The 18,072-nt window shown below is 36.3% G+C and overlaps 1 protein-coding gene across 5 annotated transcripts in view; it reads left to right on the top strand.

The window, feature by feature from the left end:
* The window catches only part of Lrp1b (LDL receptor related protein 1B), a 1,950,932-nt gene that overhangs the window by 314,048 nt on the left and 1,618,812 nt on the right, over positions 1-18,072 (top strand). For all 5 annotated transcript variants that reach the window (XM_052726598.1, XM_052726596.1, XM_052726595.1 and 2 more), the window contains exon 2: positions 13,532-13,654. In XM_052726598.1, coding sequence (XP_052582558.1) covers positions 13,532-13,654 — 123 coding nt within the window. The remainder of the gene's footprint in view (positions 1-13,531; positions 13,655-18,072) is intronic.

Raw genomic sequence — 18,072 nt, 5'->3', positions numbered from 1 at the left:
GTTTGTTGTCCTCTTTCCTTTCTAAGGATAAGGTTTTATCCATTTACTAACTAATGTTTAACAAGATATTGGCTTCAAGACATGCCCATTCATTTTTCAAAGAGAATACCATCCATTCATGAGTAACCTTAAAGTTTGGCTTATTGTAATTTGAAAAATATGCTTGGTTTTCCTTTGTATTAAGGTACTTTTTAGAAATTGTTGTACAATCTTACAGGGCTACAAGGAGAAAATATAAATGCACAAATCACAAGAATGAATGGCAAAATCTTACAACTTAAAAAGATGAACTGACTAGGTTTGTGGTATATTGCGTTGTATTTAATTGAAGAAAGAACTAGAAATTCCTTACTTACGTATAGTGTTTACAAAATGTCTTTAAAGGTACATAAATATACGTGCCATGCAAAATGTGAAGGAACGTTAGAGACATGAATAGACTGGTAGATGCAGACACATAAAGACCATATATAGGCCAGAATTTGTAAATCAATGTATTGTGAGTGTTGTGTGTGTGTGTGTGTGCGCACGTATATGTTTAGTTTTAAGAATATATGATAAATACTGAAATGAAACCTGTCTTAAGGACACATCAGCTTCTCCTGTCACTATCTTCTCTGATTCATAGTGTACATTAAGTGCATTTATTTTTGACGAAGGAAAAATTACAAGTTATAAAATGAATGAAGCACTCCTTAAATGCCTCAGGCAGATTTTTAGTCAAACACAGTGCATATATTGGCTGTACTGTGCTCACTCTCTATTGAAAGTCAGAGTACTCCATCATCAACTCTTCAATTCTTCATAACATTTTCTTATGACTACAGCATGAATGAATTTGTGCCTTTATATGTACTCCTGGTAATATTGGGAGCTTAATTTATATTCCATGGGGCATTCATGGCTACCTTTTCTAATTCTATATTAACATTAAAATGTTGCATTAAATCTTTTCTTTGGATGGAGTAATAATTACTTTCATGAGAGTTCATTTAAATTCTCAGGGCATGAGTCATCTTTAAAGAAATGTTTAGTTATCTGTGTTTCTTAGAACCGTGTTTGGGAAACCTATTAAACTTTTCTTCATATTTTGTAATTACTTAAATAACACAAGCCAACTTTCCTAAGACTCCATGTTTTCTATCAAATCAACTAATAATGGTGTTTCTTGCTTGATGATTGTGGTTTGGATATGTGTTTACAAACAGATAGGCAGTCTACGAAAACTACTTTCTCATAATTTTTCTAAAGGAGTTTCAAAATAAACAGGCAAAAAATCCATTTACTCCATAGCTGTGGTTTAAGAAAATGCTGTAGGAAGCCTGCTGCAAATCATACTGGTGGACCCCATGCCCTAGTCTTCCTGGTGTGGCTGCTGTGTTTCTCATCTGAACATCCCTTCCTGACTGTGCACACCACTTTCCATCACATTCTTCTCTCCTTGTTCACCAAAGTTTACATAACTTAGAGATAAATGTTACTTATCTCAAGGTATCTGTTATCTTTGTAGAGTTGAGACTTAAAGACATAGAATTTTAATCATCAGGAAGCAGTGGCCTAGGAGATGGCTTCCCCAGTAATGTCACTAATGCCAGGCCTGATCACCTGAATTCAGTCCCCTAGATCACACGATGGAAAAACAGAGCTGATTCATGCAAGTTGTGCTCTGACTTGCACTTTCACCCTGTGACCTTTGTGTGCTCTCCACTCAAAGAAATTAATAAATATATAAAATTAAAAACATAAAAATTATCAATCATAATTGTCAGTAAGCAGAAAGGGAAGATTTGGGAAGAAAGCATGGAGGCCTACCTGGGTGGTATAAGGTGGCATTCCTGTGTGAATGGGGTACTGATGTCATTTATCACTTCGATGATAGTATTACTAAACACAGCCCTGGAATAAAAGTTAGCATTTTAAACTAAGAGCCATCTAGTTTGACAAAACAACCTTTGAATGACCTTGATCACAGTCTTTTAGTAAGAGGTATGTTTGTACTTTGTCTCTGCCAGTTACATAGTGTTAAATCAGTCGTTTCACTTTTCAGTTATTTCTGTCTTTTAAGATCCCAAAAATCCATTTCTATGGATATTAAAATATATACAAATCATTTAATTTAGCATGTGTCATATGGTGACATTCAACAATGTTATTACTATTTATAGCATTAATTACTTTATTCCCCAACACATACAAAAATTCAAAATCTACCAACTTAAAAAAGATTAAGAAATATAATTAAATGCTTGGAAAATCAAATTAAAATATTGACTAGGGAATGTGGATTAAAACAAACACACCAGCAGTGTGCCACGCAAAAATAAACTATATCCAAACACAAGGAAGTCAGTATTCAAAGTTATTTTCTATCAGTCTTTCACACATAAACTAAAGGGTCACTATATAAATGCCTTACTGGGCCCCCATTATCACACTATGATACCCTATCACAGGCTTCCCAGAGTTTGAGACATCATCTTTCATCTGGACAGTGTGCAAATCATGTTGAATAGCTTTAGGCACTTGAGAGAGAGAGTCAGTATTCTTCCCAATGGTAGGTTATTCATGCTCCAGTAATCAGTCCAATACCAATGCACACATGGGCAACACTAACTGGACTTTGTAGGCTATGTATTAAAAATATAGATAAGGGATAAGAAATTGAGGCCCGGGCAGGTCTGGGAGGTGTTGGAGGAGAGAAGTGAAAAGTGACTATGTTCAAAATGCATTGTACTAATGTGTGAAATTCTCAAAGAATAGAAAAATGAAACTTAAAACAGTACATTTCTGAGATGCTTTCCTAGTCCTTGAATTTCTTGTTTGTAGTAGTAGCCGTTTCTCATTCCTTGGCCTAACTTCATGTTAGCGTGCCTGCCAAAGATGTCTGATACTTAATCTACAGCCATGCAGGAGAGATGTTCCTAACAACCTAAGAAGAAGAAAAGAAGAAGGAGGAGGAGGAGGAGAAAAGGAAGGAAGGAAGGAAGGGAAGAAAGAAGGAAAGAGAGAAAGAAAGAGATATTATTATTATTATTATTATTATTATTATTATTATTATTATCTTGCTTTGCTTGGAGAATTTTAGCATACATTCTATCTTGGTTGTCACTAGCCATCACTGAGCCACATGTCCAGAACCTACCTTCATTGCCTTCACACTAAGAATAAGTGTTTTCTAAAATGATAAAACTTGGTAGTAATAAGCAATATCCTACGTATGCCTTCTTCCCTCATTGTCAACCAGCTCCTAATTGTAGCTCTTTCCCTTGTGGGAGTTGTTGCATTTTGGTGCTCTTCCTACAACACACAGATAAACCTATAAAGAACCCATATCACATTAATGCAAATATTCATAATTAGCCTACTTTTCTCATAAGCCAACAATTATATGTGAAAGGGGACCCTATGTGTTAAATAATGACTATGTTTAGAACCTTGAAAAATATGTACACACAATTTAACAATGTGCTTTAATATCAAAGTAAGTATTCATGATAAGTCAATTTGTGCAGTGGTTAAAACACAGCACAATGGGTAAGAGACACTGTGTAGTTTCTGAAGAGCTTAGCCATCTGTTTCCCTTCTCAGGGAGGCAGAGATTAGAAAAAGCATGTGAATTTTGATACCTCCTGGGAGACTGGATAAAGATCACATAGGATTTAGTGAATAGAGCTTGCAAAGAAACACCAATAATTCTTTTCTTTTACATTTCCAAAGGAGGCATATCAGGATTTTACCCTTCCTTCACACTGTACATGAAATAACTCTGTCTATTTGTTTCACTGACTGGGCTTTGAGAAAGCGTTGTTAGAAAGAAAATACAGTGTTTTTACTGAAATACCAGAGAACACAGAACTGCAAAGCACTAATTCAATGGTAAGAACTGGAGTCAATCATGTTGAAGTAGGGGCTTGATTTCACTGAATTCCTGTATCCTCTGCCTCATACTAAAAAAGACCTCAGGAGTTTCACTGGTATGTGTGTGTGTGTGTGTGTGTGTGTGTGTGTGTGTGTGTGTGTGTGTGAGAGAGAGAGAGAGAGAGAGAGAGAGAGAGAGAGAGAGAGAGAGAGAGAGAGAGAGAGAAAGAGAGAGAGACAGACAGACAGACAGACACAGACACAGACACAGACACAGACATACAGACGGATGGATATTTTTAAGTTCAGAACAAGTCACTGATTTTCTATTTTGGAAAAAAGAAGCAAGATGGCAATCAGTTTTTAATTGGTCAAAGAAAATTTTCTAAATTTTTATTTGGACATAAATTGTGAAATCAGATTGTTTACAGAGTGATTTCCTCATGGTCATTAAGATAGCTGTGACAAAGGAGCAAGACCTCTCCCTAGGAGTAATGCAGTAATTCCTTAAATTTCGGTTTCATTTTGGTTATATGGAAGGTGTTTTTGTGAGCACAAATGAATTGCCATTTGCAGCTCCAAAATCACTTGGTGCTCAGTAAGGTACAAAATACTTGAGAAATTGGTAATAATAATTGGAAGCTCAAAGACACAGGATTAATTTTTCATAATCAACATTATCAGAATTTTTTATTTCTTCATCTACAAAATTAAAAGCCATCCATGTGTATACACACATACACCATACACGCACAAGCACACACACATTTATGTGCACACACAAATATACATACGCACACATGTATACACATATGCACATACACAAACATACACACACCCTTTCCCAACCCCTGGAAGTGGTGGTTATTTGAATGTTCTAATGTTTTTCATACAGTTCTGTAATGTGCCTCTAAGAAGATCATTACTGGCACCCATTGCCTTGTGTCAATGTATTTTAACTGACATTTGACATTAAAGAGAAGGAAGCAAATTTATTTTAGTGTTTAAGCAACAAAGTTACTAAGTAGAAAATAGCTCTAAATTCATGGTAAACTAGCTAACAATCTGCTTGTTTTCTGATAATTTGTTCAGAGTTACTTTTGCTGTGTCTTGAAGTGATGTGTGCCTGGGGCCTGTTTGAAGCTGGTTGTTGTTGTTTCATAGAAAATCACCACAAACTCGGTGTCACAGTGCCACAGAGTTTTATAGTTCTGGTGGCCTGAAGTCTAAACAATGTCCCAAGACTGAGTCCTTTTGAAGACTCCAGGTAACTATCTTCTTTTCTTTGTCCAGATTCTAGAATCCTCCAGGAACTTTGTTGCCCATTTCCTTAGATTTCAATTATGAGCTGTCATTAATGTTCTTTTTTTCTAATCTGTTGTAATATACTGCAAGATTATGTGTCATTTCCCTAAATATCAAGACTACACTTCCTACCTCAGAAGCTTTCCTTTAATTGTGCTTGCAATGTTCTTTTTACTATGTGAGGTGGTGGGTGTGGGGGGCATATGAACTGAGACGTGACTTTCTTTGGTGTGCCACTGGTAATTAGTCAACCATGAGGGGTCGTATTGAATTTCACTCTTAAATGATTTGTCTCTATTTCTTTTAGCCTCAAGGATGACTCAGCTCCAGGCACAGTCATAAGCCAGTTTCAAAACTGAGGAACATTTGTACTCATTCTGTGTTGGTTCATGCACATATGTCAGCAATGTAATTATGCTCCTCAGTTATCACAAGCTTTCCAAATGACAATGAGAATTGTTAATTCCAACTCATGTCTCATATTCTTCGATTGAAACACAGACATTCTTCAGTATTCAGAGCTCTCCTCCTTCTCACCTAGGTAAAGTTTTCAGGGTGGATTGAACAAAGACTAATGGCAGTCTGCATTATAACTGCACTATTCTTAAGATTGACTTTTAGTCAACTACTCACTTTGGAAAAACAAATAACAGGCCATTTTTAATGTATCTGCCTCATCTATATCCTTCAAAATGCATAAGTTTCAAATGCAGTTTAAAATGGTGAGTTACATTTTATCTCACATTCACAGTTACAATATTCTTAAAGAAAGGATACTTCAAAAACAACAAACAGAGCCCTCCAAGCAGTCTTTACCATAGTTGTCTAAATTGCTATTGCTCACTAGTTACAGGTGGTGGAAAACACCAAGTCCCTCGTGCATTTGTTTTTTAGCTTTCATGGATGCTTTAATTTTACACAGTATAATGTGCACGACTTAGGGTATTTTATTATGACCTTGGGAGAACTTAGTTTTATTTTAGTGATTAAATAAATGCATCCATCATTCCAAATGTACAATTCAGCACCAGTACCGTTTCAGCTTTAGTTTTTCCTTCTCTGTGCAAAATTATGCTATAAATACATTAGAAATGTTTATATTTTGCATTGGATTCTTTTTTTGAAAAGTTGAATGTTATATTATAATGCACTATGGAGTTTGATGGGAATTTTGAAGCACACACACATAATCACACACACAAACACATATATATATATATATATATATATATATTTATTTATTTATTTATTTATTTGTGTAACTGTGAATGTGAGATAAAATGTAACTCACCATTTTAAACTGCATTTGAAACTTATGCATTTTGAAGGATATAGATGAGGCAGATACATTAAAAATGGCCTGTTATTTGTTTTGCCAAAGAAAGTGAGTAGTTGACTAAAAGTCAATCTTAAGAATAGTGCAGTTATAATGCAGTGTGTTTAATATATGTGTGTGTGTAATATATATATATATATATATATATATATTACAATTATATATATACATATATATTATTGTAAGCATGGCATTATCATATCTATCCCCCTAAGGATTCAGCATTTCTTTATATGGACATCATTTTGAATCCTCTCCCGTAGGAATGCAATACATTGTTATTAACTATATTCACCATAGAGAGAACAAAATATTAGATCTTATTTCTCCCATCCAACTATAAGATTTTGCTTGTTGGCCAGTTCTCCTCACTGTTGTCATTTTGTAGCTTCTGGTAACACTCTTCTATTTTCATTTTTTATGGGACCAGCTCCCCGAAATTTCACACAGAAGTAGTATGCACATTATGTGCCTTTGCAGTGTCTGCCTTATTTCACCTAGCACAATGTTCTTGTTTTGCAAATGTTGTCTTCACTGGCAAGATTTTAGCATTTTTATGTATTACATATGAAAAGCATTCCATTGAATGTACATACCTTAGTTTCTTTTACTATTAGGTGGATCTTAGTATGTTCTGTTCCTTGGATATTGTAAATAGTGCTGAATGAAGCCAGGATGAAAGATGATCCCTTGACATCTTCTTAGAGTACCAACATAGGGTTTAAGGCAGCTGTCTGTCCAGGAGCTCATTACCCAAGAGTTGCAACATAGTACGTGAAACTAGAGTTTTGGATGTCTACATTAAAGTGTTACATGACTATGGACAGTGGGAACAAAAGATGGTTCCATAAGAAAGGTATAAAGAGGCAGAGGCAAGATTGCCACAAGTTTGAAACCAGATGATATTTTTAATAAGTCCCAGGTCAAACAAGGCTACACAATGAGATTGTATTGTACAAAAATGAAGCAAGAAAATGGTCCTGCCATGTTGGTCCTGGGATCAAACTCAGGGCTTCCAACTTGGTGTCAAGCTCCTTTACTGGCTGAGCTGCCTTTCTGGTCTTCAAATATTTTTTGAGGGTTGGAACTAGCTTTACAGATCACAAAGCATGCTCACCAGGTAAGCATTACCCATTAGACAACCATTGTATTTAACATGGGAAAGGACATTCCTTATAAACAAAGCTATTTTGGTTACCTAGTGACTTTGAGGCCAACCTGAAGGCTATTTGAAATTTTGTCTCAAAAAATACCACCACTGCCAACTCACTACTGAGTGGTCAAATGACAGTAAGAAGAAACTATTAACGAAGAAGCTCCAAGGGACTGGAAAGGTAGCTCTCATGTGCTCTTGCCGAGAACTCAGGTTCAGTTCACATCACAAACATGGCAGCTTATGACTGCCTGTAAATAAGAATTCCAGAGGGATCCAATACCCTCTTCTGGTCTCCACAGTCTCCCCCATGCATGTGGAACACATATGTTGTTGCAAGCTTACAAACACATATGCATAGAAATAATTTTAAAATACAATTCAAAAAATAAAACAGAAAGAAACCCTCTAAGCCTATTATGTGAAATAATTTAAATAATCTTTTGGGGAATTTGTTCTTCATCCATGTACATACATATTTCTGACAGAAGATAAGAAAAGGGATTTAGCTACTTCTGAAAACTCAAAAATCTAGAATTGTTCCTTTAACTTTACATAAACATCCTCAAAAACTCAGGATAAATTAGTAATACTTTTATGTCTTCCTATGAGTTCTCCTTTAATAACCCACCAGCAATAAGAGACAAAAGACCATAAAAACACATTTCATTTTAGAAATGATGAATGTGTGTTTTCATATGAATGGTGTTAACCGCCCCGTGTTTAAGTTACCAGTGAAGTATAAAGAGAATCAGTTGATTTTAACTAATTTCTGAAAAGGCATAACACCTGTCTGACACTTTGTTGTTCAGAGGTTGTTTCTGTTTTTTAACTTAGTTACCCCTTGATAAGCATACTTTCCTGTGTCCCTGGATCATTAGTTGTTGAATACATATGTATCCCCTCACTATGCCTTAGATTTTAAAATTTACTATCAGAGTTTGCAACTTATATTGGCTCTAAACTTCTCTATGATACCTTGCTAAGAATAACATTCTCAGTAGTGTAGCACATTATTGTAAGGGCAATGACATAAAGTTATCGTAAATTGATATGGCAAATTTTGGCAAGGATGTAGGATACTCAAAAAAATCCTCATTGAATTGATAGATAATAGTTTTGATGTTTGAACTGATAGTCCCCATATAAAAACATCTATATTATCAGTTCATCTGATAAGAAAATAAAAAGTAACTATTAATGGCAATTAATATATAATATTTCTCTCTATCACTGAAGTTTAAAAAAATACAAATTACAATAAAATTTTAAAAATTCCTGTTTTCATATAAGCACAAACATTATCATACTAAGATCTTACTAATAACACAATGAATCGACATTCAATAAGCTGTGGGCCAGCCTTCCTTATATTTCCCCATTCTGATTCAGGTCCGTTCTGAAGAGTTACACATGTGCTGGCTGCTGTCTTTCCCTTAGGGATGTAAGTGAGCAGTCCTCACATCCACATAAGCCTCTTGTTTTAATTACAGTGAAAGACACTGTGTTTTCTACAATAGAGGGGTTAGTTTACAAAGATCTGTCTGACTATCTCACAAGTGTGGGCTGAAGCATTAAACGGGATGAGTGGAAAGCTCACATCCATATGGTATGGTGTGCTTCTGATTAAAAGAATTGAAATCAGAAGATGTATTTTTAAGTAATCACCTCAAAATACTGGAAAAAAATCTTAAGGTTATATTAAATTCTTCTACAACGGTACTTGAAATATGTGATAGAAAAATAAACAGAAGGGTCTAGTAAACTTTTAAATGTCATTTCCTAAAGATATCAAACTGTTCCCAAACTGCTCCAAAATAAAAGTATTGTCTTGTATTATATCAATTGTGTGTATTCTCCATGTACATGCATGTGCACACATCCATACTACTCCTGTGGTGGTCACAGGAGGCTTTTTTTTTTCCTCTGTGCTTGACCCTTTCCTGAATCTCAGCTGCTCTGGTGGAAAGTCTAGTCCTTGTCACTCTTAATTCCCCCTCACTTCACTGTCGCACACACTGCCTCCTGTAGCTTCAACTTCCCGCACTTACACCTTGTTTGCTTTCAAGATTTGATCATTCTTCTGAAATTTAGACGAATATTTTGCCATTTATGTGTATTCATTCTTGAATGTCTCCCAAGTACACCAGATTCTGGGTGTATTTCAAAAAGGATTGAAAGGGCGAACAATTGGGATTCAGAATTTCAATCAAGATTCTGACATCTAAAGTGACAGTGGATATGGTGTTTTGATAAACAAACAGAGAGAGAGAGAGACAGAGAGAGAGAGACAGAGAGAGAGAGAGACAGAGAGACAGAGAGAGAGAGAGAGAACAAAACAATAACAAAAAGACTTGATTCAAACATCTGTTTCCAAGCTTATACACATGAGATTATATAAATTATTTGAAATAGTCATAAATCTTTAAGTCTTACACTTACGATTTCCAGCAAAATATTTGTTTAAGTTCCTACTATGTTTTAGCTACATCATCTTGCGCACTTCTGTAGGCAGCTGCATAGTCTCTGAACAAAAAGATACAAGACTTGTATGATTAAGCTTTGTTTAGCACTTCCTAATGTTTTAACATCCTCTCCACAGTAACCAGGCTGCCCCCAAACCTCCACTGACCAATGCTTCTGAGATGCTCTGTTCCAAAGTCACAAACATTTGTTCATGCTCCTCCATACTTCTTTATCCTTACAATACAACAAGAAGTTACTAATGTGGACTTAGTCACAGGCTGTACAATATAGAAAGACTTTCAGTAGGTACTATGCTTTTATCCCTCTCCTTATGACAATTGTTTGCAGGTTGAGAGAAATAAAGGAAGAGAAACCTGTCATGTGAAGGTAATAGAGTAGTGACAAGCCCTCAAACCATCCACTATGGATTTTATAGAGTAAACATGGTTAATAGCATTTGACCCTCTATAATATTTTGAGCCTTTCTTAGAAATTTGTATTGTTATTCCCAATTATTTAAATTATTTTATCATAAATCTTATTTTATCTTTACATATAAGCATACAGTTTTGAATTTCATCCCAAAGTTTTTCCTAAATGAACTCCAAATATTATGTGACTGTCTTAAGCCAAATTTAAGTCTTGCCCCACAACATGTGAACATATTTATAAATATGATATAACATTATTGAGTGAAAAAATACAAGTTTAATTTGAATACAATTTAATATGCATTCACTTCAACTGTAAATAGAATATCCTATTATAACACAAATCTTAAAGTGCCATATTATGTAACACAAATTGTTAAACTGTCTTATTAATAAAATAAAGAGCCAGATATTGGGGTAAATTCTGAAAGATCACAGAGACAGAATAAACCACAGCCAACCTCACCTTGCCATCTCCTCAGCTGATCCTGTTTCCTCAGACTGAAAGCCTCTGGGTCCTCACCCCAAAGGGTCTTAGCTGAACTGCCACTAAAAAGCTTCAAGTTTCTGGTCCTCATACCTTATATACCTTTCTGCTTCCTGCCATCACTTCCTGGGATTAAAGGCATGTGTGCTTCCCAAGCAAAGACATGAATCTTAAGTGTTGGGATTAAAGGTGTGTGCCACCACCCTTGGCTCTTTTTGCAGTGTGGCCTTGAACTCATAGAGATCCAGATGGATCTCTGCATCCCGAGTGATAGGATTAAAGGTATGTGCCACCACTGTCTGACCTCTATGTCTAATCTAGTGGCTGTTCTGTTCTCTGATCCCCAGGTAACCTTTATTTGTTAAGAGCATGAATAAAATATCACCACATCCTATTGTCCATTTACCCAGGTGCCTGGCTTCCCTTAAAGAAATGCTTAAGTATTATCTTTCGATCTCTGTGTGTGCATGTGTGTGTGTGTGTGTGTGTGTGTGTGTGTGTGTGTGTGTGTGTGCGTGTGTGTCTGCGTACACACACTTGTATGTTGGGGAATCTGTCTGTCTGTCTGCCTGACTATATTTGTGTAGAGTATGGTGCTGGGGAATAAACACATGGCCTTATAGACATTAGGTTCCTGTGCTAACTAGTTTTATGTCAACCTTATATAAACTGAAGTCATCTGAGAGGAGGGAACCAAAACTGAAAAACATGCCTCTGTAAGACTGGGCTATCTGCAAATATGTAGGACATTTTCTTATTTAGTGATTGATCAGAGAAGGACCAACCAATCTTGCATAGGTCTATCCATGGGCTGGTGGTCCTGGGTTCTATAAGAAAGCAGGCTGAGCAAGCCCTGAGGAGCAAGCCAGTAAGCAGGATTCCTCAATGTCCTCTGCATCAGCTCTTGCCTCCAAGTTCCTTTACTGTTTGAGTTCTTGTCCTGGCTTCCTTCAGTGATAGACTACAATGTGAAAGTACAAGCCAAATAAAAACTTTCCTTCCCAAGTTTCTTTTTGATCATGGTGTTTCATTGCAGCAATAGAAACCCTAAGGCATTTCCTCTTCTACCCCTAAGCTATATGCTGTTAGCTCCCAAATACCTTTGTGCTTGTTTCTTCTTTTTTAGTATCCTCACACAACAGTTTTAAAAATTATGAGTATACAAGTATATTATCAGATTTGTTCAGAAAAAAATAATGAATTTTACATCTTTGACTCTGTAGCATAAATCCTACGGCCAAACATAATGTATTCAAGTAACTCAATCCAAAAAACATGTGATGATGGTGATGTAGGTGCTATTGATGAATTGGGTAAACATGATAGGGCATCATATTACTTCTCAGACACTATCCTCTGTAGGAGAAAGGAAAATGTTAAAATTCGCCAGCATTGAGGATGTGTGCTTGTATCCGTTTGTAATAAATATACTGATAGTTATACTTTTGGAAAAAGAAAAAAATAAAATTTGAGATAAGGAAAGACACAGCGTTGTTTATTAAATCTGAGATAACACTGAGTGAAAGGTTCATCAGTATTTTGTTTATTGCTAAGGGACCAAGGAGGAAGTGAGCATCACAGAGCGATGGAGTGACTGTGATTTTCACACTCACAGCCAGAAGAAACATTCCTAGTTCATGCCTGTTCAAAAGATAATTTTTTTTCAGGTAGAACCATAAGTTGGGAGTAAATATATCATGAAAAATCAATATCCACTGAATTTACTAGAACTTCAGGAGAGATTGGCAATCCCCAATACTAACAATATTAAAAGGGAAATAGCAAATCTTGCCTGTACAAACAACCCCAGAACCTGTGTCCAGAGAAGCATGAAGGAAGTTTTGCTGTCTAACAGCAGAAGCTGCTCTGTTGTCAGTCAGTTTTAAAAGCAGAACATCTGTTCTATAACACTGATATCTCCTTCATAGAGCCATGATGCATCGTATCAGGACAGACAGTTAAAAAGAATGAGAAGTGGATGGGGGTGGGATTGGGGGAGGTAGAGGGGTGGGAGAAAGGGAGGAGAAACTGGGTTGGTATGTAAAATGAAATAAAAAATCTTTTTTAAAAAAAGAAAGAATGAATGAATGAAATTTAGTTTCAATATTAAAGGACTATCAAGTTTTTCCCTGTTTGGAACAGTGATGTAGATGAAATTCCAGTCATTGGCTGCTGCTCTGATACTACATGGCCTACCAAGTTCATTGGCTGTAACATTTGTAGGCCATATTTGATGTGATAAAGCCTGCGGCCATAAACACAAACAGAATTCTTAACTGTCTTCAGAACAAGACTCTGTTAACCTACAGTGTAGTCAAGCCTGTCAAAGTCGTGTGCTTGAGCTGAACAAGCAAAATTTAAAGAAATACTTGCTGTAGCTTTGCTCTTGAACAATGTGGCTCATGGTGATTCAGTTATTGCTGTGCAACATCTGTAAGCTCTTCTGTTCATGTTCTGACCACTCATACCTGATTTCAAACCATTTGCCTTTTCAGATCAGCAGTTGTGTGATCCTGGTGAATTTCTTTGCCACGACCACGTGACTTGTGTCTCTCAGAGTTGGCTGTGCGATGGGGACCCTGACTGCCCTGACGAGTCAGATGAGTCTTTAGTCACCTGTGAGTAGAAAGGCTCTTTGTTTTTGGATTTGCCTCCGTGTGAAACCAAATGTCAGTTGCTTTCACAGATCGCTGCTCTTCTAGTTGATTCTATTTTTATTTCCTTTTAGACCTAACCTGAGAAATGTGAAATCTTTTGTTTCTGTTTTCTTCAAAATGAGTGAATGGGAGAATGAAGTGCAGTTGTAGAGTCTGAAGTACCTTATTGCAACTGTGCTGGTGTTCGGAAACTTGTAGAAAAAACAGAAACATAGCAGAGCAACACAGGAGCCTTCTCTTTTGTCTCATGTATCTTAGATGGAGGCATGTACAGAAGGAGGATCATTAAGAAAATCAACCTCTAGCTTTCACATCATTTATATTAATTTTTATAACTCTACAGATTACTGAACATAATATTTTTTAGAACCTATGAGACAGAAACTTTATCACTGAGGGTCTAAACCTTTATAAAATGAGATTTGGGTACCCTTGCTATCTGTGGGTTCTAATCCAAGTTGAAGCATTTGTTATACGAAATCCTCTGAGGAATTTATTGCACTGGACATGTTGCTGCAACAAAATTGTGAATAATGATGTGAGTACATACAGCTGAATGACCCATAGTTGTATAAGGGATCACCTGTTTTTCAGTGTGGGAACTGATTTTGATATCAATATTGAAGAACTTGCAGCATCTGTCTGTGGTACTCATATGTCCAGATTTGCCAGCATATCAATATTATCCCCAAGACAATCACATAGTTCTGTATAGTCAAAGTGAAGGAAAAAAACCCATCATTGTTGTTGATTGATATTGTGGTGATAACCTTTATTGGTTCTCTTCTATGGTTTTATCTATGCACTTACTCATTTTGTAAATAGACTAATGCATTAGTTATTAAAATCTTGCCATTAAAAATGCAATCAGTGCTCATTAATATTCTTTATGTTTGCAAGCCTATTAAAGTTTTTCAGCATGGGTGAACGTGAATTTGTGTAATGAAGTTTCTCATCTTTACTTTAAACCCATCTTCCACAGGAAGAGGTTTTAGTTACTTAAGAAATTTCTAATTTTTACCAATTTTACATAATAAAATTTTTGGGTTGGAATCCTTATAGAACATAGCCCAGATTCTGGGTGTGATACACTGAAGATAAGAAAATAAGAATATTATAATGAATTAAAAATTTTTGCCAATCCCTACAATAGTAGTATTTGTCAGTAGGAAAGAATAAATTACTCACACATGATACAACACAGATGAATCTTAAAAACATTACACAAATGGGAGGATACTAGCCATAAAGGATCAAGCATTTTATAACACCATTCATTGAAAGATACCATATAAAAATTTCCAATTTGGATTTCTTAATCTAGACCTCCATAATTAGCATAGTGCTTCACAGTATGTTTTGTGAAGTTCCTATAAGTTATGCCTAATCTCCATAAAATAATGGTACAATACTATAATTACATGAATGTGAACATTTGGTGTGAAAGGTCAAAACATTCTGGATGGACACTTGTGAAGAATGATTCTTAGGAATTATAATTTTGTTATGTGTACAAACGGAGACATATTATTTTTGATTTGATAGTAAAACACATTGTTTCATAAAATTTAAATGAAACTATATGGTGCAATGTATTTTTCCCTAAAGCTACTTAGCTTTTACAATGAGAAGAGTAAGTGAGAATTTATCATGAAAAATGGAATCTCTGAAGTGAAAAATTCCAACAGGGATCAGATATTGTTGGAGATGAGGAAGAGAATGGCCTACAATCTCTGATAACTGAAATGCTTTAGAAAAAAATGCACAGGGGACAAAAAAGAGTTAAATAAAATTAAAATATAAAGGGAATTTAAATCAGCCCATGATTTCTTCCTCTCCTTGGTTTCTTTGGGAATATTTTCTCATGTCTATCTGACAGGAGTTAAATTTCACTATCAGCTGCTGACTCAGAAAGGTTACATGAGTTCAATTTGCCACTTGGTGGACTTCATTCTGGAAGGACTTGACTAATATTTAGGAATTTTAAATAATTTTAACTTTTTTTTTGGATATGAGAAGAAATTCTTCACCCTGGAGATGAAATTCTTCCTGTGTGTAATTTGAAATGTGTCTTCAAGTATCTAAACTATGATTAGAACCACCTTTAGTTCCTATGAGGTTAGGAGAATAGGAAATCAGGAGAATCTCCGTCTTTATGTTCATGGCTTTCAACTCACTGTTGTTAGTTGTAGGATACAGCTAGAATGAATGTAAACGTGGGAAAGGTTTCATTGTGAAATGTAAGCATGCCACCATCTGTGGCGAGGAAGTCGTCTTGAAAGGCACATTCTTCGGAGGTATTCAAATCTTAATTCCTTCCAGGATTTTTCTGTTCAATGCTTAATGATTCTTCCTTTCCAACAATCAACTCCAGCTGGTGTGTGATACTTTCCGGGGATTCAAAGTTATCAGAAATAACCTCACTTCTTTTTTTCAGCCAGGAAAGTATTAACAATGCTACTTGTTCTTCATGTTTTATTAACTGCTTTATTAACATTCCAAGATATCACTTAAAGAGTTCTTTGATTATAGACCATATTTTGTTTATAATGTGATTTAATTGAGCAAAGGAGTAAAGTATAAAAATGGCCCCTGCAAATGTCGAGTTTGTAACCTGGATAGCTGTGACAATTTGTGCGTTGACTTTGTTTTGTTCTTATGTAGGGTAAGTAAGGCTTTTATGTGAAGGACTCCAATAGTGACTGTTTACATTTCAGAGGCTGACAGGGTCTCCACTGAGTATTATCCTTTTAAATGTCTGTTTGTTTGTGCTATCTGCTAGCTTTCACTATGAAAAAAAATTTATAGTAAAAAAAAATCAAAAAATAATAAAGCAGGCCACAGATCAGATTTGGTTAGCAAGTTATATTTTGCCCAACCAGTGTCCAAGTATAATTTCTGAAGCATGCTGGATCTACAGCTGTGCATGCAGGTCTGTGTGTGCTTAGGTACTGTGGTGGTGTGGGGGTGGATCAAACCCACAAAGTAAGTGAATAGTGCCCAGACCTGTTTGTGGACTCCTGGTTCCAGCCTGAAGCAACATAGCATGGTCTGCAAACTCTGCATGCCTTCTATATATGCAAAGCAGTTTGCAAGGGCTGACTCTGAGTACATGCTACAAAACTGGTGGTTTACCTAGCAGCTTCCTTTTCTCAAGTAAAAAAAAAAAAAAGTATTACAAAGTGGGACAACTTGAAATTAATCTGATCGCTCCAGTATGAACTGGGTTTCTTGATCTTTGTGTTCCGCCATGCTTGGCTTGCGGTTGTCAGTCTTACCTTCACGGGCTGGCTGCTCCATCTTCTCTAGCAGACAGTTCCATTTCAAACACAAAGAAGAGAAAAAGGAAAGGAAACAGGCAAATGCCTGTTCACTCACTCTGTCGGAAGAAGAGCTTCTGCTGAAATTAAATGCAATAGGTTTCTGCTTAGAACTTCTGTGCTTGAACTGATCATATGGGTCATGGGGCAACAAATATTCTCAGCAGAGGCTATTTTCTGGGTGAGATGTGAAGTAAAGGTAATTGTCTCAGTTTCTTTTCCTCTTGCTACGACAAAATACTCAGACAAAAGCCATTTCCTTTTCTCCATCTATATAGTCCAGGATATCAGACAGGTGCCAACTACTCTTGGTAGATCATCCCCTCTCAATAAACCTAATCAGGATAATCCTCCACAGAGTTTATCTTGTTTAAAGGCACTTACCGCTCTTAAAAAGGGCACAGGTTCAAATCTCAGCACCACACAGTAGCTCTTAATCATCCCAATTGTAAGTGCAGTTTCAGGGCACCTGACACCCTCCTCTGGTCTCTGACCATTGCACGCACATGGTGCACAAAGCATACATGCAAGCACACACTCACATATATAAAAATCTTTCAAGAATAATCCCCACAATCCTTTCCAGAGGTCCATCTTGCAGTTGATTCTAGATTCCGTCAAATTGGCAACACTAAATACCACAACAGTAAAGGAAAAGAAAAGGAAAGAGTTTGAGTAGCAAAGCCTGCTGGTGGCATGTGCCACAATGTCCTACGCTGTCCCCCTTCCCACCTTCTGCATGTGGGGCGGTGTGCATTGTGTTTGAATTGCAGTTGCAGGCCCAGCTCAAAAGCCCAGTTATCTATAAATACCTTTGCTATTCTACACCTCACTTACTTTTTAAGTCCTGGAAATGATAATAACTGCCTCACATTCAAGTGCTGCATATTAACTAGCAAGATCTTTTCTCCACCTTGTGTCCCACCTGCTTGCTGCTCCCGAGAACACTGGGAACCACTTTCCCTTGAAAGCTTTTGATAGAACATTACTTCCCCATCTGGCAGACTCTTTTGTGTCTACTTCAAACCCAATTGAAAAAAATCAGCTTTATACATCGGG

This window comes from Peromyscus californicus, unplaced genomic scaffold (genome assembly GCF_007827085.1).
Source record: "Peromyscus californicus insignis strain IS unplaced genomic scaffold, ASM782708v3 Scaffold_7__1_contigs__length_154581171, whole genome shotgun sequence".
NCBI lineage: Eukaryota > Metazoa > Chordata > Mammalia > Rodentia > Cricetidae > Peromyscus > Peromyscus californicus.
Note: the sequence above shows the minus strand (reverse complement) of the source record. Positions and strands in the feature narration are given on the sequence as shown.